The following is a 27,977-nucleotide window of genomic DNA, read 5'->3' as shown; positions in this document are numbered from 1 at the left end:
TCACTCCCGGGGGGTCACGGCCACGACACCTCCCAGGCCCTGGCAGCGTCCGGCGCATGCAGGCAGAAGCAGAGACGCGCAGGCAGGTAATGTGTGTAATCCAGATATATTTATAGGATTATTTTCCGAGATTAGCACAGGATATTAGAAAGGTTATAAAGTCACATCGACGTTCGTTGTCTCCCTTTTATGTACATACAAGAACACAGCACAACAACACAGACCGTCCTCTGCCCTGCCCCGCTGCCACCCCACGGCGTCTCCAGAGCTCCCTACAAATATGGCTTTCGTGTCTATTGAGAGTTCAGTGCCGGCTGGGAAGCGGCCGGAGCCTCACTGGGGCTGGTGAGCGGGAGTGAACAGGCCTGGCTGCAAACGAGGGCCACGGGGTCCCAAATCCTCCTCGCTCCCCCAGTGCTGGCCCTGCCGCATCCCGGTTTGGACGCCCTGGGCCCAGCACGGGTGACTGCGGTGGCACAGGCTGGACACGGGGCTGGAAGTCCCCTGCCCACAGGGTCAACAAGGACCCCCCGCTCCCAAAGGGGCCACCGAGGCCCAGGGAGGTGTCTGGTGCCCTGGGCTTGCCTGCCACACGGTGGCACCGCACAGCTTTGCTCGGTGCTGGCAGGGAGGAATGGGGGCCTGGTGTGCCCTCTCTCCTGTGACAGCGTGTCCCTTATGTCACCGCCCCAGCAGCACCACCTGCCCCATCCCTTCTCTCTTCTGCAGCGCAGTGCATCCACCATCAGCCGCGTCAGTGACACCACGTACGTGCCCGTGCCGCTGCCGGTGTGGGGTGTCAGCTCCACGCTAGCGTCCAGGTGTAGCTTCTCATCCCTTCACATGACCCACATCACCCCTTGTGCTTATGACACGGTGTACCCAACCCTCCTCAACAGCCCAGACCTGGTGTACCACGGCACCACGCACACGTATAACAGGACGTGCCCCAGTCCCAACACAGGGTGTACCCCATCACCCCTCCCTCCTGTCACCCCGACACACTCGGTGTGGTGCGGCTCACGACTGACACCCATCGTGCTGTGTAGCTGTTCCTCTGCACACCTGTGACATGGTGTATTCATCACCCCAAAAGACTCAACACACGGTGTACCCCACCATGCCCCTGGGCTCCCAAAACAGTGTTTCCCGTCACACCTCACACCCATGACACGATCTATTCATCAGGGCCTCAAACTCGCAAAGTGGTTTCTCCATCACACGCACAACACGGTGTGTCTCCACCGTGACACGGGGTCTCCATCGCCCTCGCGCCCGTGGCAGTGGATCTGCTGCTCCCTTGCATCTACCAAAGTCCTTTGGCTCTTGCTTGCAGACGCAGTCTCGTGTTCACGCTTCCAGCACTCCCAGGACCTGCTGTGCCTGGGGCTCAGCCTCTTGCTGTGGCCACAGCAGGACAAGGGGCCGGCCTGGGGTGAGACCTGGCCCACCCTTTGCTGACATCTGCCCCAAGGCCCTGCCTGTGCCCGGTCCTCCCTGTGCTGCATCCTGCGATGTCCCAGACCATGCAGCGTCTCCAAAAGGCCAAATCCTGACCTGTCTCATCGGGGCAAAGTGGCAGCCACCAGCACCAGCCCCTGAAGCAGCTTTGGAGCAGCAGCACTGGGGAAACACCGGCCACGGCCGTGCCCATGCTGCCTCAAGGGGGCACAAACCTCCCTGTCCGACCTCTGCTCCCACATCCCTTTCCCTAGGGACCAGTTAACCCCCTTCCCCCCCAGACCCCTGGGTTGGGGCTTTCTTTGTAACCATCTACAGCACGTAGACTTACAATGAGATTAAATTGTACTTGAAAACACGTCCTTGCATTTTTATTTGAAGGAATTACGTCTATTTGATAGTGGATGTTAAAGATCCTCAGCAAAGCATCAGATCGCACATTCATACATGCTCAGTGTGCAGTGGAGTAGTTAACAGCATCGACATCTGCAGTGTTATCTCCGGCAGCAGCGGTTGCATCCCTTGAAATGAGCTCGGAGCTACCGTTGGGACTCCAGGCCAACGTCCTCCTCCAAAGAGATGGGAAAGGAGGAACAACATCAAGAAAACTGCAGGTTTTCTTTGCTGTGTACGACGAAGGCTTTGTGCACTTCTCCCTCGAGGTGCTAACGCCCTCCTGCCTGTGTGCTCCTGACACACGATTTAGCCACGACAAACCCACACACATCTGTGCACATGCCACAAGCGCATCGCTCGTTCACACCCTGTGCCTGTCACTGAGCCGTGCCTCTTCTTCCTCGTCCGCCTGGCCCCAGTCCCCTTCCAGCCCCACTCGCTCTGCAACAGCTTCCCCACGGGCGTCCTCCTCGTGCCACGTGCTCGCGGGGTCTGTCCCATGCGCACCTGGTACCCCACAGCAGAGGACACAAGCTCTTCCTCCACCACCGAGGTGAGGCTACCCCCACCACTGAGGGCTTTTGCTCCTGCCCCAAGGGCTCTCCTCCTCCAGACAACCCCAAACTGAAGGGGTGCCCAGCCGAAGGGCAGCTCCTGCAAACCCCTTGTGCTCAGACCATGAGATGTTGGGATCCTGGGGAGCTGGGAACCCTCATCCCAAGGGTGAGGGATGGGGCCTGGCTCCCCGGGGCTGAGGGGTGTCCTGCAGATGCTGGAGCGCACAGCCCCCGGCAGTCCCATCCTGGGGGTGTGTGGCTGGGATGGGCCAAGGGACCCTGGGGATGTGCTGGAGAGGTTGGAAAAGCTTGTTTTTGTCTCAGAAGAGATAGCGAAATGGGTAGGAGGCAGGGAAAGCCCCCCCCCAGCCTCCTTGGAGACCCCCAAACCACCAAGACACTAAACCTGGGCATTTTGGCCACTCTTGGCTGCAGCCCTTGGAGCTGAGAGGGAAACAGCCTTTTCCAAGCTCACACCAGCCCTAGGAAGGGGCTGGGGAGGGAAGGGGGACAGACAGCTCTGAGAAGCAGACCCCAGTGGAGCCCCTCTCTGCACATCTCCTCGGTCAGAGCAATCCCAGGCCTCATGCTGCTCTGGGCTGTTTGTGCCCGGGAGCAGGTCATCTCCAGCTCAGCTCAGCTCCCGTGGTGCCACCACCTGTACCAGCTCTGGTTGGAGCCACCCTCGGGATCTCAACTACCTTTCCAGAGGCTCCAGGGGCCCCAGAGCCAGCCCAGTGAAGAGGAAAGTGGCGATGGTTGCAGGCCCACCGGCTCTCCCGGTGCTCCCAGCGCAGGCGGCCTCCTGCACTGAACATCTCAATAGATGGTTTAAATTGACATTTCCAATCTGAGAATTTGTAAAGTTGGGGCTTTTTCTCTGGATTCACCCCCAAACCTCTGCCCTCCCCCCTCCCGCTGGGGTGGGACCGGGGAGCTGCAGTGAACCTCGGCAGCTCCCAGTCTCTCTGGGGGCCTCAGCGGTTCCCACCCTGGAAGCTCACCCCCCCTTCACACATCTACCACACGAGGACAGCTCTCCTCCCGAATGGACACTGTTCGACAAGAACCACCAAGGATAAAATCAGGGCAGGGGCCTGGGGTCCCTCCCTGCTCGACCCCAGCCATGTGCCAAGACCTCGGAGGCAGAGGCGCTGCCCGTCGGCATCCCGCTCCTGTCCCGCCAGCCGCGCTCCCTGTCCCAGCTGGGGCTGGGGCCACCACGTAGCAGCTGAGGCTGGGGGGAGCAATGGAAACGTGGGTCCCGGCTCTCGGTGGGAGGCATGAGGCGAGTGTTTGTGACAGAGGGGCTGCCCAGCTGCCCCGAGCTTGCACCAGAGCCTGGAACTGATTTTATCCTTGGATGTCAAAGAAACCAAAATGGAGAGAAACAAAGGAAAGAGCTACATCAACCCCAGACCAACATCCCAACCAAGGGCCCAAAGCAAAGAGCAGCCACGAAACCAAAGCAAACGTCCAAAGGAAGAAGGAAAGTCGCTCACTCACTGGTTGGTCTGTGTTTTGCGCGAGCGCCGGTCGCAGGGATGGAGGTGCAAGCAAGCAAACGGGGCCGGGGCTTTCGCTGTTCGTAGTAATAACGTTTTGTACAAGTTCAAGAAGCATCATCTTGTCTCAGGCCGGTCACTCTCTGCTCTCTGTCCCGCCATCCCTCTGTCCGTCTGTCTGCCCATGCCGGGCGCGAGAGAAAATCGGTTGGGTTGAGTGGGGTTTGTGATCTGGTTTCCGTTTCATTCGGGGTCTGTTGGCTCCATTTCTCACTCTCTCTGACGGCCCTAGATGAAATACTCCTTCTTGTCGTCGCCGCCAGGTTGGCCGCCCTCTGCATTGATAATGGCTGTGTCAGCGTCCGGGGCGTCATCCGAGCCCTTGGCCTCGTGGGTCAGGTAGGTACCTGGGTGGGGAGAAGGGGTGTCACGGTGGGGCCCTGCCGGCACCCTGCTCCCACGCAAGCAGGGGCAGGCTGGGCTGCCTGGAGGGGACCCACTGGCAGAGCCTGAGGGCTGGCTGGAAAGCAGAAGCGAGAGGAAAGTCCTTTGGGTTTGGCCTGAAATGGAAAAGTCACTGGTTTCCCTGGGACAAGCCCTGCCCAGGGACCGAGGCTTGCCTGGGCTTTCGCAGTCTTCTCTGGCCAGAGGGTGAAACTGCCTCCCCCTTTGCAAGCAGCAGCCCTTGCCTGCATCCAGGCCTGTCTCCTGCCCTCCCCACCATCTGCCCTGCCCTGCATCCCCATCCCTGTTCCCCCTCAGAAAACTGGAGCGTTTCTTTGCAAAACTGCCATCTGCAAGGAGGCTCCAGCTCCCAGTTGCCCCTGGAGCTGGCATGGTGTGGGGCAGAGGCGGCAGCTCTGCTGGGCTCGGAGGGCAGGAATGGGGGACTCTTACTCACACATCACCTCTGCTGGGTTTTGCCGATGTCTGGATGTGACCGTCTCCCCGTGTCTTATGCACATACCTGCCGGGCGGATGAAAAGTCCAGGGATGGGAAGATGGAAATGGTGGAGGGGAAGGAGGAAGAGGAGGGCAGAGGGCTTGAGGGATGGTGAGGAGGGCAGGGACAGGGAGGAGGCAGGGTCAGGCACAGACAGGGACAGTGACACGGGCCGGGCAATCCTGGGGCAGTGGGTACCGAGCCATAAAGGAGAGATGAAGAAATGGGGTAGGAGCTGCCTCCACCTGGTGCTGCCCAGCTCCAAGGACTCATTGGGGTCGGTGCCAGCACAGGCACAGGCAGCAGCCCCTGGTCCCAGGAAGGGCTCTGTTGGCTGCGCTAGGCTTCTCCAGACACGGGGCAGGTCGGCAGGACAGGGAGCTGCCTCCCTTCACCCCTGCCCCATGCTGCCCTCTTGCTTTGGGGACGTAGCCCTGCTCCCAGAAACCCGCCGAGGGGGGAGCGCGCACTGTGTGGCCTGCTCCGACGTGGCACGCCCTCCCCGTGCAGCTCCCCTGCCCCGTACCTTTGTGTCTGATCAGGTAGTGTCCCAACACGATGAGAAGACTGAGCAGGAGGAAGACAATGACGGCAACCACCCCGCCGATCACCGCGTGGTACGTGCTGGAGGTCGAGGGCACCGGGCTGGCATCTGCCCAGACGGCAAAGGGAGAGAAAAGAGAGAGAAGGAGACGCTGCGGACCCTGCGGCGCAGCACAGGCGGCTGCTTGTCCCACGGACCACTCAGGGCTGCAGGCAGGTGCCTTGGAAGGCCCGATCCTGCTCGGCTCGGCGCCATCAATCCTGCTGCAGATGACAACTGTCAAGGTGGGAGCAGTAAAAGGGAAGGCAGCAGGGGAAGCAAGGAAGGGAAAGCAGCGGCCATCGGTGCCAGCTCCTGCAGGGAGTCAGCCGAGAGGAGCCCCGACGGCTGCGCTGGGAGCCTGGCCTGGGCAAGAGGGCAGCTGAGAAGAGCTGCGATGGCCCAGCCCATCCCTGCGCCCAGCTGCCTGTGACGTGCCCCAGGGAGCAGCACCGGCAACATGCTCTCTACAGCCTGTGGTACCTTTGCCTTCAGGCACAGCCACGGTCCCACCGCCCCATCCTTCGTGGTGGGATTTTTTCCCCAAAAGGGGAGGCTGAGCACGTGGTGGAGCCAGGCTTGGCTCACTCCTCCCCTGTGCTGTGCCAGCAGGAAGGTGACGCGCAGGCTGGCATGGCCACACGCTGCTCCCCAGGAGGTGAGGGCACCCCAAGGAAGGTGAGACCCCAAGGCCAGTCCCAAGTCAGCTGCATCTTGTAGCACAGTCTGTGCTGGGATCCTGCGTTAGCTCTGGTACACAAGGACAAATCCTCCTCCCACTCCACTCTCACTGTGCCCCATTAGCTCAGGGAGGACAGAGCCACAGAAATGCTCAGAGAAGGCATTGGGACAGGATGGGGTGGGAAAGAAAATGGGGGGGGGGGGCGACAGGATAGAGGGACGGCACCTCACATGGACACAAGGCACAGGCTGCAGCTCACAGGCAGCAGCTGCCACAACCTGCCAGGAAGAGCTGGAAGGACCATTACGCAGCCCAGGCTCCGGAACCTCGGCTCTTTCTGCTGCGTTACCACCACCTCGAAGTGCTGAGATGGCAGCTGCAGAGTCCACACACACCAAGCAGCAGCTGCACAGGGACTGGAGCCTGTCTGAGCACCTGGAACGTGGCAAAGGTATCCCTGGGCCACCATCCTCCTGTGGAGCTTCTCCCGCTGGGCTGGGGAGCAGCGGGTCCGTAAAGAGAGAGAAAAGGAGCTTACGGTACCTTGGATGGGAGCTGGAGTGAAGGATGAAGCGGTGGCCATGGAAGCATGAGAGATGGGCTGGGAAGGGCCCGGCGGAGGGGCTGGAGTGGAGTGAACGTGTGGGGTGGGGAGCTGGGAAAGATCTGGGGAGGACAACAAAAACACAGGGACACGAATCAACCCCAGGAGATGCCAGTGAGGCGTGAGAGAGCCCATCGGAGGGGACCCTGGCTCCCCCCGGCCTGATGGGACCCGTTCTTCTCAGCAGCTCCTTCCACGACCCCTTTCTTGGCCACAGGTCCCGCTCCTCTTCTCCTGACACCGTCCTCTGGGACACACTGCTGTGAATATCTCCCCCATCTCCTCTCCTGCCAGCTCCCCCCGGTCACCCCTTCCTTCGTGAGGGACCCCACTGGGACCCTCCTGCCTGGGAGCCCTGGAACTGCAGTGGCTGGAAGGTGCCGCCCACCATGAGGTGCCACCTACACTTTCCTACATGCACCCCCAGGGACTGCTCCGTCCCCGCTCTCCCTCACTGTGGAGCCAGGTGGCTGCTGTGGGGGACAGGCTCGAGGGCTCAGCTGGGCAAAGTGGCTGCTCCAGTGATGGTGCCCCAAGAGCGGCTCTGGGGAAAAAGAGGGGGGATTGGACAAGGGGAACCAAGGCTAGATGTGGAGCTCCTCTGCCAGGGGCTGTGACACCGAGTGGGTGAGAATTCTGGGTGCTGTGTGCTCGTGAATGGTGTCGAGCACCCCAGATGCTGTGGTGGGCCTGTGAATGGGTGCTGAGCACCCTGGGGGCTTTGGTGCTCCTGGATGGGTGCGGAGGGCTCTGGGTGCTGCTGTGTGCTCACAGCCGGGCTCAGGAACCAGCTCCCTCTGCAGACCCTGCACCCAGGTGGACAGGGAGACACAAGGGGTGATGGAGGAACGACTGCACAGGGTTGGGCATTTAGGGGCTCATCCTGGGCAGGCAGAGAGGGACTCAGAGGAACAGGGTGCCTGAGGTGCCATTGTTGCCATGCGCTCCCTCTACCCACAGCCACGTTGGAGGGGAAGGATGCCGAGAGCGCCCAAAACAGGAGGGGAGGGAAAGGGGACAGGAAAGGGAAGAGCTGGAGCATGTAGGAATGCTGGAAGATGGATAGTCCAAGGCCGGTAGAGAGGAGAGAGATGGCAAGAAGTCTGGCAGAAGAGGAAGAGAACCCCAAATCCAAGGCCAAAGACGTGGGAAAACAGGCTCCTACCAACACAGGAAAGCTGCTGGACAGGGGGCTGGGTGCCGAGCACAGAGCCAGGGCAGCAGTGCCACCAGACAGGGAGGGGCTGGGGAGGCACTGGCAGCCCCGCGCAGCACACGGCTCCACTAGCGCTGCTCCATGCGCGACACACGGCGCTTGGGTGTAACAGGGCACAACGACAGCGAACACAGCGGCAGAGCACGGCCGGGACGGGGGGAGGCAGCGAGGGGACGGCGCCCCGCGGGGAGGCAGCGGGTGCTTTCCCTTCCCACGGGGGGACGGGTGTCGAGCGGCGACACGCTCTGGGGTCACAGGACGCGGCGCAAGCCTGCAGCTCCAGCGGCTCAGGGGAAGCCACAGGGCCTATCTCCAGAAGGTTGGGACAGGGCTGCGGGGGCACCTTGTGGTTTGGAGGGGTTGGTGCCGTCTGGAAATCCTCTTTGGCTCGTGGTGGTGACACGCAGAGGCTTCCCGCCTGTGACAGGCGCAGGAGCACTGGCCTTTCCTCCTGCCCCAGAGACTCCAGCAGAATCCTGTCTGCAGCCCTGCAGTTCCCCCATCGCACCCTCTCCCACTCCCCATCGGAGGCAACAGGGACCGAGCTCAGCCTGGGCCACGCGTGCCCCTGCCCTGATCCCCCCCCGACTGCTCTCTGCCTGTCTTGGCCGCAGGCAGCAGCCCCACACAGTGCAGGGAAGGACGGGTGGACTGGAGGCGGCCGGAGGAGCTGGGGACGCAGCGCTCTGCCAGCGAGTGTGCCAGGACCTGGCTGCATGCACACCCCTGCCCTGCACCAGAGCCCCCCTCCCACCACAGTCCCCCGGGTCCACGAGCCCCTTCACGGGGAGATGCAGCTGAGACGGAGGCGGCTGCACCAGCCAGCAGCTGCTGGGAGAAGCCAGGGGACGCCGGGTGCCCTGCGGCCCCGCTTACCACTGACGTCGAGGTTGTACTTGGCCACGACACTGCCCATGGAGCTGGTGGCCGTGCAGACGTAGGTGCCGCTGTCGCTCTTGTTGAGGAAAGGGAAGATGAGGACGCTGTCGGAGCTCAGCTGCAGGGGTGCGTCGCTGCCCTCCTTCTCCCACAGGAACTCCTGGGGGCTGCGGAGCGGGATGGGGGTGAGGCACCGCCGTCCTCCCAGCACCCTGGGAGGGGCTGGGGCAGAGCAGAGGCCCTGGCCAGGCAGCAAAGGGGGCAGCGAAAGTGTGGGAGTGTTTAAGCAGGAGAAAAATATCCGATTTAGAGATGAGCTGGGATGGATGGACTGCTCCAGGGAGAGGACAGGGGCTTCGCCTGTTCACGGGGTGCCTGGCCCTACCTGACAGCGACGCAAGGCCAGTGCCCGGCCCTGAGCACACACAGTGCTACCGGCAATGCCCTGCCTGGGCTCTGGGGTGGGCTGAGCGGCGGTTTTGGGAGCTGGCCATGGGGGGATGAGTGGGGCAGGGCCTGGCCGGGCTGAGCAGGAGGAAGGCGAGGAGGGCTTACATGGGGTTGCCCTGCCCGTCACACTGCAGCTGGAGCTTCTCGCCTTCCCGCGGGTACTGGGGATGTGGCTCGATCTTCGCTGTTGGCTTGTCTGAAAAAGGAGAGGCACAGCTGCGTGACCGCCTGTCCCTGCCCCACACTGTGCAGGGGCCTGCAGGCACCCCAAAACCCCACCTCAGCCCCATCTTTGCGTGAGTGCACCTGTGGGTGGTCGGGCAGACTGGGGTGGGGGTCGGCACTCTGGGGGTGCACAGCACAGCTCCCACATCCCTCACCCTGTCATCACAGGGGACATGCAAGACAAGGGGAATGGGGACAGGCAGGATGTGGGGGATGGCACAGACAAGTCTCAGGGAGATGGGGACAGGGACAGGCAGGAGAAGCCACGGGTGTGCGTGTGCAGGGGAAGCATCGCTGTGCAGTGCCCCTGCGTGTAACAGGACCCCTGTGCACGCAGGCTGGTGAGCCTGTAGTACGTGCCATGGCTGTATGCACGTGCAAACGTAGGGCCGTGTGTGGGATGTCTGCTGAACTGTGGTGACGCTGAGGCCTCCTCCACCTCTCCCGCCCCTCCACAGCCCTGTGCCATCATCCTCACACGACACATACAGTGGACCTGCAGCTTCTGTGTGGTCGACCTCTCGGAGTTCTGCAGGGACTCGTGGTCCACGGTGCAGGTCACCTCGGCTTCGTTGTCCTCCTTGGTGACGCGAAACTCCACCCGACTGCTCACGGTGAAGGTCTTTCCATTGGGGTCCTCCACCACCTCAGTGCCCTCGTCTGTGGGGACAGGGGCCGTTAGAGCTGACGGACACAGTACGCCAGCAGAGGTGTGAGGCCGACACGCGTGTTGAGCAGGGGACACCTTGTCCCCATCCCCTTGTTGGCGGTAGCACAGGACACCAGTGTGGTCCAGCACCAGGCGCATCCGCAACCCCTGGTGCCCCACCTGCTTCCGTGGTGTTTCTCAGCCATCCCAGTCCCTCAGGGCAGAGCCCCCCTGCTTGGGCACCCACCCGTCAGCTCCTTGTTGCCCTTCTTCCACCGGAGCTGGGCCGCGGGCTTGCTGCCAGAGGACCGGCAGGTCAGCCGGGCTATCTTCTCCTCATCAATGGGCTGTTCGTGGCCAAAGATTTGGGGTTTCTGGGGGATTCCTGGTAGAGTGAGGAGACAAGAAATACAACAGCCTATTAGCTATGCGTGTGCTACCACCCAGAGACAGACAGACACACAAAGACATGTCAATAAACACGTCAAGGGTGAGTTATGGGTAGGGATACGGGAGCAGCAGCATGAACGGCTGTACGACAGCATCTTGAAGGCAGATCAGGAGCAGGTGGGGGGCTGCCACTGGTGGCTTACCCAGCACGGTGACCAGGGCCTTTGCAGTCCGCACGGGCATGGTGAAGATGGAGCAGGTGTATTCCCCCTCGTCTGACAGCACCACATCACTGATGCTGATGGTCAGCTCGTTGGGTGTCGACCTCTCCAGCTGGATCCTGTTATCTCGCAGGGCTGGGGGAAAAGGGGCAACAGGGTGAGTGACAGGATCAGTACCACCACGCTCCTCCACTAGCTCCTGCTTTGCCCAGTGGCATCAGTGTAGGTGGGGATCAGGAGGGAACATCACCCTCTGGAGCACCACTGGCCCTGATCCGCTTCCCCTCTGCCTTCCATCGCCCTGGCCCCAAGCTGGCTCCTCTCCCATCCCCAGTTCCTGAACATGTACCTCGTTTCTCCCCGAAGTAGAGGGTCTGCTGGGCAGGGTTGGACCACTGCAGCGAGGAGTCATCAGGATCCTCCACCTGGCACTTGAGCACCACGGTACCACCAGCCACCACAGTCTCATCTGATGTTGTGGGCTGGCTCTCTGGACACAGACAGGAGAGGTTAGCGGGGGCCCTGGGCATCACCTCTCCCCAGGTACGCACAAGCACCACTGAGCAACCAAGGGAAGGGAGGGAGGAACACACCAAAACCCCTGGGACAAGTAGGGCTTCAGGGCTGGGCTGAATACAGCTTGCTTGGGACAAACATTTTTTCCAGCTGACCCCAAGCCCTGGATGGCCAGGCTACACAGGCTGGGTCACCTGGCTCTGCTGCTCTGGGCAGCAGCATGGAGGGGCACAGGGAAGAGGAGCAGGCGTTGTCAGAGGTCTGGCTGGATCCAGGGAGACTGTCAGCGCATGCCAGGGTGCATGTCTGCATATCCAGGAGCGTCTGCACAGCCCCTCGAGCATCTGCTCGTGGCTGTGGCCCCTCTCCAGGGACAAGGGCTTTCTATCACACAGGCACCATGCTTGGAGTGGAGCCGTCCTGGGGACAAAGGGGACCTGCTCAAGGGCATGTGTCAGCCTGGGTCTCCCACTGCAATCCCATTCCCCAGCAGGGAACGGCCCCACTACAGCTGGGGAAGCAAGGACCAGCGGGCAGGATCCGTCCTGCCACCCACCCTGCAGCACCCGCTGGGACAGCAGCTCCCGGGCAGTAGCTCCATGCCAACCTGCACAGACACCAGCGTCAGGCCTGGCTCTGAGCACAGCCCCTGGGGCTGCTGGAAGATACAGGCAGCTGGTGCCCGCAGGCATGAGCGGATCCAGGCAGAAGTAGGGCTATGCCAGGAGGCAGCAGGAGACTGGCACAGGCACTGGCTGAAGGCACCTGGGGAGGCAGCAAGCTCTGCTCCACTGCCCTGGCCGTGCCAGCAAGCCAGGGCTCGCACCCGGGGTGCCTCTGTGCCAAGCACCCCACACAACGGATGCTCCGCCGGCCACCTCCACTCCTGCCTCCAGCAAAAGCATCCGCGACCCGTTGAGTGTGGCCTGTGGGGTGCAGTCAGTGACCTGCTCTCCATGTCATTCCTTAAGGGGATTTTCTCTTGCTTGTGCTGCTCCTGGGCTGTGCACGTCCCTTCCCGGACTGTGTTTCCCCAGCTAAGACATCGTCCTTCACTTCCTTCAGGCTCCTCGCAGGGCTCCATGCTGCCAAGCAGCCCAAGGGCAGAGAAGAGCAGCAACAGGATCAGATAACCACCCTGCCTGTCCCAAGGACAGCTATTTTGGGAAAGCTGATGTGCCAGCGAGCTGAGCGGCATAGGGAGGAGGAGGAGGACACTGGCTCTCCCAGCCGGGGGCTGCACACCCTCCTCACCCAGCTGGGTCCACAGGCAGACACACAGACAAGAGGGAGGAACACGGATGCTGCTGCTGTTTGCACCCTGCTCATGTGCTGGATGTGGGGCTTCACAAAGCATCGTCTTCTATCTCTGCCCAAGTTACTGACATTTAGGCAGGGACTCGGCCTCAGGACCCCAAAGCCCTGGGTGATCCTGCCTGTGTGCCCATGCAGCCTGCAGTGCAGCCCTGATTTCAGGTGTTGCTTTCCTGCGTGATTCTCACTGCCTGGGAGAAGCTCCAGTTATTGGAAGGAGAGGGGTGGAAGCAGCTTCAGCTGAATTTCCCCATTTTCCACTCAGAATGGTGAAGGGAAATATTTTCTTTTGCTCACAATGCAAATTCCCCAAAGCTACTGCAGGGAGCAGGAAGGAGTGAAGGTTTTAGAGGAAAGCAGGAGCACAAGGCTGCCAGGCTTCCCAAGGACCACTTGGCTCGTGTTAAACTCCAGGAAAGCCCGGGCTGGAAAGCGCATGAATCCCTCCCTGCCCACTCCCAGCAGCCATGATTACCAGAGATGTATCAAATTCGGATTAAAAATATTCCCAGGGTAAAGACTCTCTCTCCAGCCCCAGGAAACTCCCCATCACTAATGCCAATGTTTCATGCTTGCTATTGAGATTTTGCTCCTCTCCACCTGCTTGGGTTTGATGGCCAGCCCTCAGCCATCGCTACACTCCCGCCCAGGCAGCTGAAGAGGTTCACGTCTCCCTCCCTGCAGACATTTACAGGCGCTGATCAAGCCTTCCCCACACACTAGCCAGCCAGCGCCCAAGACTCACTCCATAGCCTGTTCCCAGACACTGATCACAACCCAGGCTCTTCCCTGACACATCTCCAGCTTGCTCAGGGCCTGGGCACGGTGGGAACTCTGGAGAGGACCACCAGGACCCCTGATGCTGGGGACAGCACCAGGTGAGCAGGACACCCCCCTCCGTGGGGAACACGTCTCTGCCATGTCACACGCTGGGGTCTGCAGCTCAGCTGGGGATCGAGGCCGTGGCTCTCCGTCTGCTCCTCCTGACTGGGGAGATCTGTCTGTTGGCTTATTTTAATTTGGTTAACGATGCCTTTGTGCTGCTACTACTACTGTAATTAGAAGATTAGGCTGTTGCAAGCTGCTGTTGTCCAAACTCAAAACACTCCAACTTGGATGCAATTGAGGACAAGGTCTAAAACCCACACAGAACAGACCCGATCTCTAATTAACACAATTACCATCACAGCCACAGCACTGGCCTCATTAAGGTATTAGCATGGGGAAAGGTTAAACAGAGAAAGGTGTGTTTCCCTGGGGCAGGGGCCAGGGGATGCCCCTGGGGCACTGGGACACACAGGGCACTGCACAGACAGCGCAGCTCCCGCTCAGCCTAGCCGAGGACCTCCCTTCTCCCTCCCCAGCTCACGGCTGCGCAGCCGGGACCGCCAAGACGGGTGTCCCACCCCCGGAGGCCACACTCCTGTGGGAGCTGCAGAGCTGTGTCCGGCCGTCCTGCCCACGGGCCGGTGGCTCGTGCGTGGCAGGGGGACATGGCCCCACGCTGGCTCCTGCAGCACAGCCCCTCCGGCCACCGCACTGCGCCCTCCGACACGATCTAGATACTCGGCTCGCCTCCGCGCCATGCGCCCAACAGCTTGGAGGAACAGATGGGCACGGCTGGGCCGCTGCGCCAGTGCGGCTTGATTTAATTAAAAACTGCCGCGGCTCTAACCTGCTGGCCCTTGACAGAATAGGGGCAGAGCCGCTGCGGGAGCTGCCGTGGGGCCAGGAAGGAGGGGCGGCAGGACCCCAGCAGCAGCGAGTCCCACCCCGGGAGCTTCGCCCCCTCCCGCTCCTGCCACGGCCGCTGCGACCAAGGCACCACGACCCTCTGCAGCCTCACCGCCATCCTCGCAGGCAAGACCCCCTCTGGCAGGGCAGGCGGTGGGGCACAAGGGGTGAAGCTGCCATCCCACAGCTGGGGACAGGGGCACACAGAGGAGGAAGATGCCTCACGCACTGTGACCACTCCCAAATCCAGCAGCCCCAGCCCTGGGTGCAGCCCCGCGCATCCTCCTGGTCAGGTGCCGGGGGGTCCCAAGGAAGACGAAGGGCCACCTAGGCCACCCTGCTCATGCATCACAACTGCCCTTCAACAGCATCATGAAGGGTCAGAAAGCAGGTCCCAGCCCCTGGGGGGCTCTGGGCAGCACCGGGGGGCTCAGAGGCACGAGGGGGAGCAGAGTGAAAATGCTCTGGAAAGCTGGCTGCAGCGGAAGCTTTCAGGCCTTCCTGGCACGTCTGTTAGAACAGCCCCATGAGCCTGGGGACAGGTGCCGGACACTCAGGGAAGCATCCGCCCTCGCCATGCCAGTGACTGCTGCCAGCGCGGAGCCGCTGCCACCTGACAGCCGGGGCTGGCACAGTCCCCTCGGCCCGTCCTGCGGCACCGTTCGATGGCCGCAGCAGCCCCCGGGGCTGCCCCGCCGCTGTGGTCGAGGGGCTGCGCAGCCCGAGCCGACGGCTTCTGCTCTCACCCCAGGGTAAAGGAGGCGAGCGCTCAGCCCCAGGGATGCCAGCGCTGCTCTGCAGGGCCGAGGCGAGGCAGAAGCCTGCAGCGTTTGGATCCAGCCTTCCCCGCACTGTGCTGGGCTTGGGCAGGTGCAGCCAGCCCAGGACCCCCGCACAGCCAACAGCCCTCCTGTGCTCACGGCTCGGCTCCCCTCCCCAGGAGGGGGAAGCAGATCCCTCAGCTCCAGGGCTCCCAGGGGCCACCCAAGCCTCACTGGCCACCTCAGGCCCCTGCGACCATCCTGCAAGAGGGTGAAAAAGTTATTTTGGAGATGGCAAGCCAGCAGCAAGGTCTCCTGGCAGGTGGAGGACCCGGTTCTCCCTCCACAGGACTCTCCTGGAGGAGGCCAGATCTGCCACAGGCTCAGTTACTGCCTCAGACCCAGGGACAGGCAGAGTGACCCCGGGCACCCCACAAAACACACAGCAAAGGCTTTGCCAGGCCCCCTCTTTTTGGCTGCTGCTTGTGTTTGCTTCAGGTCCCAGTCGGCACAATGCAATTAGAGAAGCACCACACTCTAGAAAAATCATTAACAACTCTAGAAAATTCGTTAATTAAACCTGTGCACTTTTGCAGGGGGCTGCATTCATATTTATGAAGGGAAAAACAATGTACATGTCTCTCCTGGCTCCCTGAACCCAGCAGCAGGACCTGCCAGTACGCACATCCCCTTCCAGCACAGACCCCTCACAGGTCTGCAGCTCTGCCGCGTCCGGCCCTGGGACACTCCGTGTACAGACACACGAATCCTTGCAGCACCACACCTCCGGGGGCCTTTGCAACAAAACCCCACAACACATCCAGGAGCCGTTTCCCTGGAGCATCCTCGGGGAAGCAGCGGGCGATGTCTGGGAAGAGCAGGGCAGCCCAGCAGCCTTCCCGGTGCATCTGGAGGACGCCCCGCTGCCCACACCAACCTCGGAGGGGCAGAGCATTCACCGAGTCCTGACAAAAGCTGGAGGCACTTCCAGCAGCAACCACAGTCAAGGCAGGCAGGATCTGGAGCTGCCAGGACCCTCTGCCAGGCAATGCCCACCCTGAGCCCGTCTGAGCCTGCCTCCAGGCTGCAAAAGCATTTCTGTTGGGGCACTCGCAGCCCCAGAGGAAAACACCCACTGCTCAAATCCCTCAAACGCCTCCAGTCTACAGTCCAAAAACCAACTCTTGTCATTTTCCTCATTCTTTTCTATTTAGTCTAGTTTTGTCATCATAAAGATCCAATTTATCTCTGTTGACACAGACATTTTCTAAGGCGAGTTATCTCCTCTCCAAGGACTGTATTTTAATAATTCACTCAGCAGCCATGAACTGCAAAGCTCCATTTCCAGCCGCAGGCATCCTTCCCGCGCGGTGACACCGGAGCAGCCCGGCCAAGGTGGCAGTTTTGAACTCAGTGGATTGTGAACCCGGCCAAGCGGGCTCAGACATCTGCTGTGCAAGCTTGCTTGCAAGCTGATTTGAGCAGCGTGTGAATCCACAGTCTGGGATACCCAGAGCCCAACTTCCAGGCTCCTCCTCACCAGCAGCTGACTTGCTCCAGATTTTGTTAGAGGGGGAAAACCTGCTCCTGTTCCAGTGCATCTGTTCAATGCTACCCCGTGCTCCTCTTCCTGCACGCCTGCCTGCCGAAGCCAGCCTTGCCAGTGCGGTCCAGCCCTCGGAGGATGCATCCCTCTGGGAGATGCAGGGCAAGGGGCCCTCCTGCAACACCTCCAGGGCCGGCTCCTTGTCCAGTCCCGCGGCATCGAGACATCTCTCATGGCTGCGAGGCTTTACCAAGTGCTGTCACCAAGAGGCAGCTAGCAAGTGCCAGACAAGCAAGAGCAAGGCAGCGGAGGATACGGGTAGCAGGAGGTGAAGAGAGCAGATGGAGGGCCAGGCTGCAGGCTGAAGCAGTCTCAGATCAAAAGGTGGTGGTGGGAAGGATGCAAGAAGCCAGGCTGATCTGGGAGAGCACTAGAAGTGGGGACATCCCTGTGTGCCATCACCCAGCTGCTCTCCTGGCGAGCAGGGTTACCCTACTAGGCAGGCAATTCTCCCTGGCACAGCAAGGCCACAGGGGCTGTGGCATCCAGGTGCTTCAGGAAGTTTCCCAGGTTTTCCTCACCCTTACAGGGACAAATCCATCCAGGACCCCCATTTGCACCCTCTGGTGCCAGAACCTTCCTCTGGCCCCTCTCTACCAGCTCCCACCCTTGTACCTCCAGCCCACAACAGCCAGCCTCTCTGACCCAGCCTTCCCACAAAGCAAGAGATTTGATCTCAGGGTGACACTGTCACATTAACACAAACGCTCACTAGAAGGGGAAAACACACAATCCCTAAGAGTCTGCACTGAACTCTTATATACAGGGATGCTGTGACGTGCCACTCTTCAACAGCTGGCTCTGCAACAGCCAAGCCCTCCGCAGTGGGGGCTTGTGACGTGGGGTGTGAGATCCAGAGGTTAGCGGGGGAGCGACAAGGGGACCTGCTGCCCAAGCTCCCAACGTGAAGGGAACTCGCTTCTTGCAAGTGAAGTGGTCAGCCAAGTGCAGGGGCTCCATGCGTTCAAGTATGGTCCACATGAAAAACCCCAACTCGCCACCCTAAACACCAAGTTCTGTATTATTTCTCTGAAAGCAGACGCGTACATAAATGTTCTCTGGGAAGGGGCAAAGCAAGAGGACCCAGCCTGCTCTGAACCCTGGGCCTTTGCTGGGGTTCTCCCAAGACCACACTAGAGACTTTGGACTGTGACTTTGGTCACGGCCTCCAGGATCCCATCAATGCTCTCCAGCAGCCCTGAGCCCTCTGCAGGCGAGAGCAGCAGGGTCCTGGTCCAACGGGCACTGACGCTCAGCCCCAAGCACCACCAGCAAGCTGCAGAGCTGCATCCTTCTCCCAGGGTGTGGGGATGCGGTCACCGCCCTGGCAGAGGGTACGGTGGAAGCTGACAGCTGCCTGTGACACCTGACCAGGGTTAAGGAACTGAAACACGGCCAGCAATTAGCAATCAATCAGCAGCCAAGAGCAGCCAAGAAATAGAAGCAGCTGAAGAGAGAGACTGTTCACAAGGGCCACCGAAGCTCTCAGATCACAGGATGCCCACCTCCTCCAGCCCCGGACAGCTGCTTTTGGAGCAAGCTGACAGAGCCCTCCCGCATGTCCTCACCGCACGCCCTCCTCCCTCCGCCTGAGATGGGAAGCAGCCTCTCCTCCGGGACCAGCGGGACTCTGCTTTCTGCCCTGCCCAAGCACACAGCCCAGTCCCCCCAGACATTGACAGCTCTTCCAGTTGCCCCAGGGCCAGATGAGCCCTGTAGAGAGCCGGGACGGGAGCAGGCTGGTCAGGGGACGAGGGAGCTGGGGAACCCCTCTGATGGCAGCTGCAGCAGCTCCTGCCTGCAGCTTTGGCAGCTGCACAAACGCAGGCTGCCGCTGGCGGCTCTGCTCAGTCGTGTTTGCACATTCACACCGGTCTGGTGGCCAATTAGCTCAGCAAAAGGCAGTAGCATCGTCGGGGAATCCCGGTGCCGGGCACGGTGATTGCCTCCTTCCGAGGCCACCAGCGATCCCATGGCTGAGATCTGTTGCCACCCCAACCTGCAAGTCACCGGCCAAAGCCCGAAGCTGCAGTGGGCCCGAGGAGAGCCGAGAGCCCAGCGCAGGCACATGCCACACGCGAGCCTGGCAAGTACAGGCAAGTCCTGGAGGAGGCAGGACAGAGATGAGGGGAAAAGCCCCATTCCAGGCCACCACAAATCATCCAAGCACCGTGACAGCCACCCCCAGTGTTGGAGTTCTGCTGGGACCCTCCAGAAGGGGACTAATTCCCTTGTGAACAAGCAGCAAGCTCGCCCGGACCCTCCCATCTCAGGCTTCCCTCCGGCACAGGGCAGCAGCAAGCAGAGCCAGGCAGGGTGACCCCTCTCCAAGGGCCCTCCTCCAGTTTGACAGCAAACGGCTGATAACTACTTTTTTGAGCATGTTTTTTAGCTCCTACCCTAAGGCCAATCTTCAACATGACTGTTGCCAAGGGAACGAGCTCTTTGCTTTGACAGTTCTGTTTTAAGGATCTCCCGCCTGCCCAGCGAGGTGTCTCAGAAATGGTTGCTTCGGATGCCCTGGTACATTGCTTGTTGCTTTGCAGGCATCTAAACACTTGCAGCAGAGCTCTGCCCAAGCTGGCATGAGAAACTGTCACTCCCAACTGTCCGAGGATTAAACACAAAAGGTTGTATAAGAGGATATTTATAACAGAAATAAGAAATGGGGAAACCCTGGCAGCTCTGCTCCTCTCCTAGGGGACAGCGTGCCTGCTGATGGGCACCACACACTAACACTTCCTCCCGACTTCCCAGAAAGACAGGAGGCAAGAGTAATTTCAAAAGATTAAATACAGGTTCAACCCTGCGGGTCTTTCAGGTGACTGCAGTGGATGCTCCGTTGTGCCCAGCTGCAGCAAGGCATCCCCACATCCCAGTCGATGCCCAGGGAGCACCAAGCGCTCTCAGCTTTGGCTGTGGCCCACCAGGTCATCTCTGTTGTTGCATGGTCTGTCCCTTTTGGAGATGAAGTCCCCAGCATCACAGGGAGACAAAAAAGAAGGCAGAAACCAAAGCTGTTGAGATGTGGAGAGGCAAAGCAGAGCTCCCCAGGAAAATGCCACAATGCTGCCCTATTACTGTGTTTATCTGCTTGGGGTGAAGGTGTTCAAAGACAAGCTAAGAGCAGAGCCCTGCAGCACGCTGCACCACTGGGCCCATCTCCCCACAGCTTCCACCACACATCTGACTGGGAGGAGAGCAGAGCGTGAGCCTGATCGCAGCAGAAAGGAGCACGAGCAGAAGGCTCCAGGGAGACCTCACAGCAGCCCTCCAGTACTTAAAGGGGGCCTACAGGAAAGATGGCAAGGGACTCTTTGTAAGGGAGTGTAGTAATAGGATGAGGGGTAACAGTTATAAACTGAAAGAGGGCAGATTTAGATTAGACATAAGGAAGAAATTCCTCCCTGTGAGGGTGGTGAGGTCCTGGCACAGGTTGCCCAGAGAAGCTGTGGCTTCCCCCTCCCTGGAAGGGTTCAAGGCCAGGTTGGACAGGGCTTTGGGCAACCTGGGCTAGTGGAAGGTGTCCCTGCCAGGGGTAGGGACGTGGGACTGGATGGGCTTTAAGATCTCTTCCAACCCAAAGCATCCTGTGATTCTATGAGCTGCTGCCCTGGGCACAGTGCTGGCACAGACACCACCAAACACATCCCGCCTCTGGAAACCAGGTCCCCAGGGTGCCTGGGGTAAAGGGGTCCCAACGAGCCCTGTCTCCTGGCACGGCCAGCCCTGCGCTTGTCTCCAGACTGAGAAAGCGAACCCGGCTCCTGTGCAGCATCTGCGCAGTGGGTGGCCCAGCAAGCCTGCTGCTCTCTGCACTGTTGGCCACTCAGACCAGAAGCGTCAGAACTCGCTTTCCCTGGAAATGATGGCTTGAAAGCAGCAGCAAAAGTGGTGGTGTAGAGAAGCTATCGCTCCACATTGGGCTGGCCAGTAAATACACCATCTGGAGCACTGTAAGGTGAGGAAGAGCATGTGCAGATGGAGCACTGCCTGGAGCATCACCTGAGGAAGGGGCAGGTCCCCTTGAGCAGGACTCTGCAGCGACAAGGGGAAGCTCGCAGCTCTACTGCTCCACAGCCACAGGCAAACTCCAGGGTCACCTGGAAAGATGCAGCCGTCCGGCTTCGCGGCAAGCACTGCTGCCCTCCAGCACGTCCCTATGACACTGGGGAGCCTCCGCAGTCCCCGAGCGGTGGGAGCTGCAGCGTCCGACGCCTGCCCGTGCGCACACCGGTCCCTGTGCCCTCAGCCCGCATTACAGGGGAGGCAGAGCGTGACGCCAGGCAGGTGACTGGAATGGTTAAGCACATTCCCGCCCAGCCCTCATCATACATCTCAGCTTCTCCGCCCCTCTCCAATGTTATTGACTGCTCGCTTTAGGTAGCCTCGTCTGGGTTAGCGCTTCTGCCATCAGGGCTGCCCAGACAACGCACAGCATTACTGTGTCTGACTCCTGCCTGGCTCCTATCTTTTTCACCCCCAGCCAGCGCAGCCCTCCCTCTGCCACAGTGACTGCACAGCCCAGCCCAGAGCTGGCTGCGACACAGGGGCTGAGACAGCTCTGGGTGAAAGCAGGAGTCCTTTCAGAGTGGGATGGAAAGCCTCATTCCCCACCTGCCCTTGCAGGCGGATGGAGGAGCCAGGGCACCAGGGAGACCACGTGCACCTCACCATCACTGCATGATGAAGGCTCTGCTGCTGCATTGCTTCATGGCTGCAGGTGCTGGCCAAGAGCAGAGGGGAGAGAACTGGACCAGATGGTTCAAGCTGAGCTGACCCAGTAATTCAGAGGAGGAGGATCAGGTACTTCTAACTACATGGGTGTTACAGTGCTGGCATCACCTTCAAGGTCCCATGGAGTCACTGAAGAGCCAGACAATGAGGAGGCAATTCAATCTGTGCAGGCACAGCAGCAGATGACCTGCATGGCCAAGCCATTGCCTGGGCTGTAAAAGGAGCTGAAGAGCAGTTCAGATGGAGACAAGGCTGGGCACCAGGGGTACAGTGCCAAATGTCAGCACAGGGAGCAGAGCACTTCCCATCTGCGCAAGCAGACCGTGCTCTGCAGTGGTTCGAACAGCAGCAAACACGTGGGACCCAGGAGAACAAGCCCAGCAGCACACAAGCAGAGCCCACCAAGCTCCAAGGCCACCACACTGGCACTGCCACCAGCAAAGGCATCTTGGACACATGTTCACCTCCTGCACTACCTCCTCCCTCACGCTGCTCCTCTCCTGCGAGGACCTGAACGGTCACGTGACACCCTGGATTGGGTAAAACTAGGTTAAAACCAACCTAGTGAAAACAAACAAGAATGTTAGCTTTAATGCAGATTCCTCCATCTGGCTAAGTGCCTGGCCGTGCCAGCACCAGGGTGACTACCCAGATGTACACGCCTCCAGTCACTCCGGCGATTCCAACACCCCTGGCAAGGCGAGAACATCAGGCACAGGGAGAAGAGGCAGCGTCTAGCATGCAGGAGACCTCACAAGCAGGGAATCCTGGGCAAGTAGGGTGCTTCCCTCCATCTCCTTCCAGAGAAGGCAAGGTACCCACACTTGGGAGGTGCTCAACTTGTGCTTCAGCAGCCACACCCCAGCCTGTTGGGGATTCCTCCTCTGGCCAGCAGACCAAGCCGCCACACTTCCAGCAAACACCCCAGCCTCAGTGTCGCAGACCATGCCAAAACCTGAGGCATTATCAGGACAGTGGCAAAATTCCTGTCCCACGGCAGCAGTGCCAGCACATCCCCTCACTGTCTGGGTATGTGGCGGGGCAGCTCTGCAGCACTTGATCCCATGTATTGTCTTAAAATCCAGCACTGCCTGTTGAGCCTAACACATTATGCCAGACAGCTGAGTGGTGGCTTTCACACTCCCCATCCGGCTCCCTCCGCCCGGCTGCTCACAGAGGGATGCTCTCCTCCAACTGACATGCTGATCCCAGCTGCATCGCCGCTGCAAGAACAGCTCGCTTCCCCCCAGGCAGCTGATCAGAGTCATCCAAAATCAGGCCATCCAGGTATCGAGTGATGCAGATAGGTCGCACTCCCTCTTCTCATGCCTGCACACCACTGCCTCATCAGGGATGTCATTGCTTCCTCTACTCTACTGCCAAGGACTTGTGCTGGCACAGAAAGAGACTTGTAGCATATGGTGAGCCCTAATGACATGTAAGAACAGGGCATTTGCACACATTAGTTGGGTAAAAGCACTGCCGTAAGCAGCAAAGGATTGCATTACCTTCAGCCAACTACCAGGCTTCCACCACGCCGCTCCTGCACACTGGGGCTCCCTCCCCAGGGCCTCCCTGCTGCAGGCCCAGCGCTGCTGCTATAGGCCAGAGGTCGCACGCAGCCTCCTGCAGTCTGGCTCGGGACCAGTGCTGACATCTCCCCAAAGCTTCTCCTGAGCGAGCAGGACTAGAGGACCTGCAGCCACCATCCGCTCTAGGGCTGGAGATGGCAAGAGCCCTGTGGGAGTCCAAGCCTCTCTCCCAGCTCCATGCTCCTACCGCTGGACACCATTCCCACACAGGCAGGGCAGGGCGGATGACGTCTTACAGAAAGGACACCAGCTGGAAGCACAGAGCATCTCCCCAAGACAAAGAAAGCTCCTCCTGTGTGCTCTGGCCAAGCAGACACCTCCACCAGCTTCAGAAAGATGAAGCCACCTGCCAGGAAGGGGATAGTCTCCTGAACCTGACTCTTTCCAAACACCAGGCAGGGAGCTCATCTCGTCCGGCTTCAGATATCTCAAGATGGTCTCCAGGTTCTCCTCAGCCAACGAGGAGGCATGGGCACAAGCCACCTCACCAGCCTCAGTACCTACAGGAGACAGAGCAGTCCTGGGCCCCTCTGCTGTGGCATCTACACCTGCCCAGGCAGACCCAGTTCTAAGACCCTCAGCACCAAGGCTTCTCCCAGCAAGAGAAATGCACACGATGAGTGGAGCAGCTCTGGTACAGTGGGAGGTAACTGGATGCGAGACCCAAGCTCAGCTCCCTGCTGTGTCACTGAAGCTGCCCAGCCTCCCCACTCTCTGCTGCGGGACAGTGGTGCTCCTGGTGCTGCGCACCGAGGGTTGCTCAGAGCCCGCAATGCCGGTGCCACAGCAGGATGAGGTTGCTACTGAGCACAGAGAAAAACAGCCCCATGAAGTCTGGTTTTGGCATGTTGTGGCTTCCCATGGGACAACAGTAGGGCACTGTTCAAACAAAAGGGTTACACAACTCTAGAGTGGAATAACTCCTCAGGGGGAATAATCCTCGCAGCAAGGACAACCACGCATCCAGCCCAAACATTCAGAAATCTGCCGACAGCAGCACAACACCAGCCAAGTGCACAAACACGGCCGCGGTGTAAAGCACCAGCGCTTCCAGTGCCCAGGCGGCTTCAAGGGGCTCTGCTGGGCCCTGTCACCATGTAGTTTTGAAATCCAGAGCGCTGGAGGAGCAATTCTTCGAGGAGAGGAGAGAGCTCCTCTGTCCCTGCCCCAGGACACGCTGGGAGCTGACGGCTGAGGCGCGCGGGCGTAAGGTACTGACCACAAAGACATGCCAGCAGCTTCTTTCAAGCATCTTCCAGCCATCCGTCTCCTCTGCTTTTTGGGGGTCCATTTGTCTTGCTGCATCGGACAGTGGAGAGCCTGGCAGCTCATGGCCAGGGCTGGGCAAGAGCAGCAAGCCAGCCCTGAAAGAAATCTTGCAGTGTCATCATCCAGGCTGCATCCTGCCCTAGGACTACACACAACTTCAGGTCACGGCCACCCCCCTCATGTGAGCACTTGCAGGCTGCTCAGCCACCCCCTCCTGCCTGCTCCGACCCACGCGCTGAGCATCGCCGTGTACAGGATGCCAGGACATCCCTGTGCTGTGGGACTGAGCATCACCCACACCCAAGTGACTCTTTCGGGCTCCTGTGGGAGGACCGTGGCCATAACCAGAATAAATCCCAGGATTCGTGGATGGGAACGCAGCCACCAACCCACACCAGCCCCCAGAGCAGCTCTGCCTGTGACAGCAGCCTCCTCCAGCAAAGGGCCAGGACACAGGGGAGGTGGGGGGAGAATCGCTCCTCGCGCGTCCAGACCTCGTACCCTCCGTACTGCAACAGCCCTTGGGACCCCCGATCCCAGGGCCACGTGCTCACACCAGAATCACCTCCCTGCTTCCAAGGAGCCACCGGCAGGGACTCGGAAGGCGACTGGACCCTCTCCCGCTGCCAGCCTCCGCAACAGCCACCAAAACACGACACGCAGACTGGGGGCAGAGGCCAGGCCCCGGACGGCTGCTGCATCTCCCCACGACCTGCCCCACGACCGATCCAAACACACACAGCAGCGATTTTATCACAACCACCAACTCCCAACACGGCAAATGCAGCCGCCAGCTGCCTGACAAGAATTGCAGGCCCCAAGCAGAGAGCGCTGGCAATCCAGCAAGGACTCCGCAGTCGAATGGTTACGGAAAACAAGGTGCTGCCATTGAGGGGCCCCCACCGAAATGACATTTGCTTGGCGGCCCGTCGTCACCGGCTGCCTCGCCCCGTGCCGCCGTGGCCATGGCGGGTGAGCACCCTTTGTCTCCAGGGCCGATGCTCCCGCCGAGCCCCGCGCCCCCAGACGCCGAGGACCGGCCAGGCACTGGGATGTCACTCGACATCCCGACAGCGGCGGGATCCCGGCGGGATGGGGAGCAGCCGCCCTTCCCCGAGCCCACCGTCCTGGGGCGGGGCCGGGACTCCCACCGAGGGCTCCTGCTCTGCCGGGGGGAACCGGGGACCCGCCCCATCCCGGGGAAGGGCAGACCCTGCCCGGGGAGATTATCGCCATCACCCGGGGGCTCCACCCCCGCCCCCCCGGGGTTACCACCGACCCCACCATCCTCCAGGGGGGTGCGAGGCTCTTCCCCACCGGGGAGTCTCCATCCACCGCCGCCCGCCCCGCGACTCCACCCGCCCCGCCGCGGGCAGCGCCGGGAGGGGCCAGGCTCCGCCGCCGCCCGCCGGGGCCTGTCTGGAACCTTCCGCCGCCCCGGCTGCGGCCCCGCCCCGGGCGGTACGCGGCGGCGGGGGGGACACGGCGGGCAGCACCGGCGCCGCTGTGACCTTGAGACCCGCCGGGGCCGGTGGCGGCGCGGGCGGGCCCCGAGAGCCGGGGCGGGGCGCGCGGCACCTGTCGAGCCCCACGCCCTGACCCACATAACGGGCGGCCCAGCCCCGCCGCCCCCCGCACCTGCCGCTCGCGCGCGGCCAGTGTCCCGGTGTGTCCCCACCCGCCGCCCCGCGCGCGCGGCCGGTGAGGGAGGGGCGCGCCCCGCCGGCTCCCGCCGGGAGGCGCTGGGCGATAGCGGGGGGGGCTCGCCCGGCCCCGCCACTCACCGTCGCGGGAGAGGTTTCCCCGGGCGGCGCCGACGCAGGCGAGGAGCAGCAGGAGGAGGCCGAGGGGCAGCATGGTGGCGGGTGCCCGCGGGGCCGGGGCGAGCCGAGCCGCAGCGCGGAGGCGGCGGCACCGGGCGCGGCGCTGCTCTCCGGTCTGGAGCCGGCGGTGCGGCAGCGGCGGGGATTAAATAGAGCGCGAGGAAGAGACCATTCGTGCCGCGGCGGCGGGGGGGGCGGGGGGGCCGCGCCGGTGCCGCCCCCCTCGGCCCCCGTGTAAACATGCCCGGTCCGGCCGCCGGCCCCCCCCGCGCACCCCGGGCGCGGTGGTGCGCTCCACATGCGCGGCTCCCCGCGGGAGGCAGGTGGGCGCGGGGCGGCGGCGGGCGGGGGGGCTCGGGGGTCCCGGTGGTCCCCGCCCTGCCCCCGGGCTGAGCGGGTCCGCTCCGAGCGGAGTCGCGATTTGTCAGGGTGTCGCCCCCGGATCCCGATCCTCGGCTGCGGGGTCCCGCCCTGAGGAGGTGCCGGTCCGACGGAGGGACCCGCTCCCGGCCCCGGCCCCACCGCGGAGCGCCTCGCAGCCTCGCCCGGCCCCCGGAGGGCTCCTCCCGGAGCGCCGGCCTCGGGGCTCGGCGGGCCCGGGCACTCCCTCGGGGCCCGGCCCTGTCCCCGTCGGGGCCCACCGCGTCCCGCCTGCACCCGCCGGACCCCCGGGACGGGCCGCGGGCAGCCGCTGGGCCCCACACGCGGGAGCACAGCCCGGCGGTGTCCCCCGGGCGGGCCGGCCCGGGCCGCTCCGCGGGGACCCTCCGGGTGCGTCTGGGGTCTGGCAGAGCCCTGGGCCGAGCCCCGGGTGGCTGGCGGCGGGAGGCGGGGGTGCCGCTGCCGTCGAGGGTCGCTGGCCCTGCTCGGTCTGGCATCGCTCTCCTCCGTGCCTCGTGCTCAGCATGTGTCACATTGCAAAGCAACTCCCGTGGCTCTTGCGGCTGAAGGCCCGGCTTTGGCTTTCCCCTTGGCCCTGCGGCCAGCCTGTTGAGCACGGGCGAGCAGACAGCGTGTGCAGCTTGATGGGTGCAGGATGGTCCCCTCAGTGCTTTGCGGGGTCAGAAGGACTGCAGCTGAAATGCTGGGGGGTCACCCGTGCCCATCAGGGTCCTCAGGGTTGAAGGGCTTCCTCTCGCTCTGCAGCAGCCCACGGACTGCCCAGTCTCGTGACCGGTCCTCGTTCAGACTTGCAGTCGAATCCCATTTGGGGTGAAGTCTGCGTTTGTTCCAGTCCTTGGCTGCCAGTCCCTAAAAGTCAGCGTCCAGCCCTTGCTATCCCATGGCATCTCCCGGGCAACTCCTTTATCCACTGTTATCCATCCATGTTATCATCCATTAGATGGTAACAGCTGAGAGCTAGCTCATGCCTGCCCAGACATTTCTAGCTCGGACTCCCTCCTGCAGCCCTAGAGGAGAAATTAACCCTTTTTGCTTTAGTAGGTCTGAAACAAACACATACATTCATTTCACACATCAGCGTAAACTCCTCCTCACGTGCTTTTATGCTGAGCTTTTCCACACCCTGATGATCTCCTGCACAAATGCTGTGCAAGAGGGATGTCTCCGTTAGTCATAATCTCTGTGGGAAGGGGCTGTGGGAGGAACAGCTTTCTGGTGGTCAGATCAGATCACTGCTCTGCCTCAATTTTCATCCTGTGTCTGGATGGCCCTGAAGGTGATGCTGCTTGTGTTATGGCCACGTCCAGCTGACCTTAGCAGAGCTGCAGCAGGTCCCAGCTGTGACTTCAGTGCTCAGGGCGCAGAGCCACGGCCCGTGGGGCAGATCCGGGGTCAGCGTGGGCCATGGCAGGCCACGGGGAGGCTCTCCCCAGGTCTTTAGCTGGAGAAGGGGCTGCCTTTG

At 61.3% G+C, this 27,977-nt stretch overlaps 1 protein-coding gene across 2 annotated transcripts; it reads right to left on the bottom strand.

Annotated features, from left to right (window-relative positions):
* Positions 1-90: 90 nt before the first annotated feature.
* CADM3 (cell adhesion molecule 3) lies at positions 91-26,243 on the bottom strand. Of its 2 annotated transcripts, XM_074809236.1 has the most exons (10): positions 26,075-26,243; positions 11,111-11,251; positions 10,744-10,896; positions 10,398-10,535; positions 9,991-10,161; positions 9,382-9,472; positions 8,824-8,993; positions 5,389-5,514; positions 4,821-4,886; positions 91-4,326 (listed from the first exon to the last, which is right to left on the bottom strand). In XM_074809236.1, the coding sequence occupies exons 1-10, from the start codon at positions 26,145-26,147 to the stop codon at positions 4,208-4,210; spliced, it is 1,248 nt and encodes a 415-aa protein (XP_074665337.1). In that variant the 5' UTR covers positions 26,148-26,243; the 3' UTR covers positions 91-4,207. The 2 variants fall into 2 exon arrangements, with proteins under 2 accessions (XP_074665337.1, XP_074665338.1); XM_074809237.1 differs by lacking the exon at positions 4,821-4,886.
* Between the last annotated feature and the right edge of the window lie 1,734 nt (positions 26,244-27,977).

Source organism: Strix aluco, chromosome 30, assembly GCF_031877795.1.
Source record: "Strix aluco isolate bStrAlu1 chromosome 30, bStrAlu1.hap1, whole genome shotgun sequence".
NCBI lineage: Eukaryota > Metazoa > Chordata > Aves > Strigiformes > Strigidae > Strix > Strix aluco.
The sequence above is the reverse complement of the archived record's forward strand: the minus strand, read 5'-3'. Positions and strand labels throughout refer to the sequence as shown.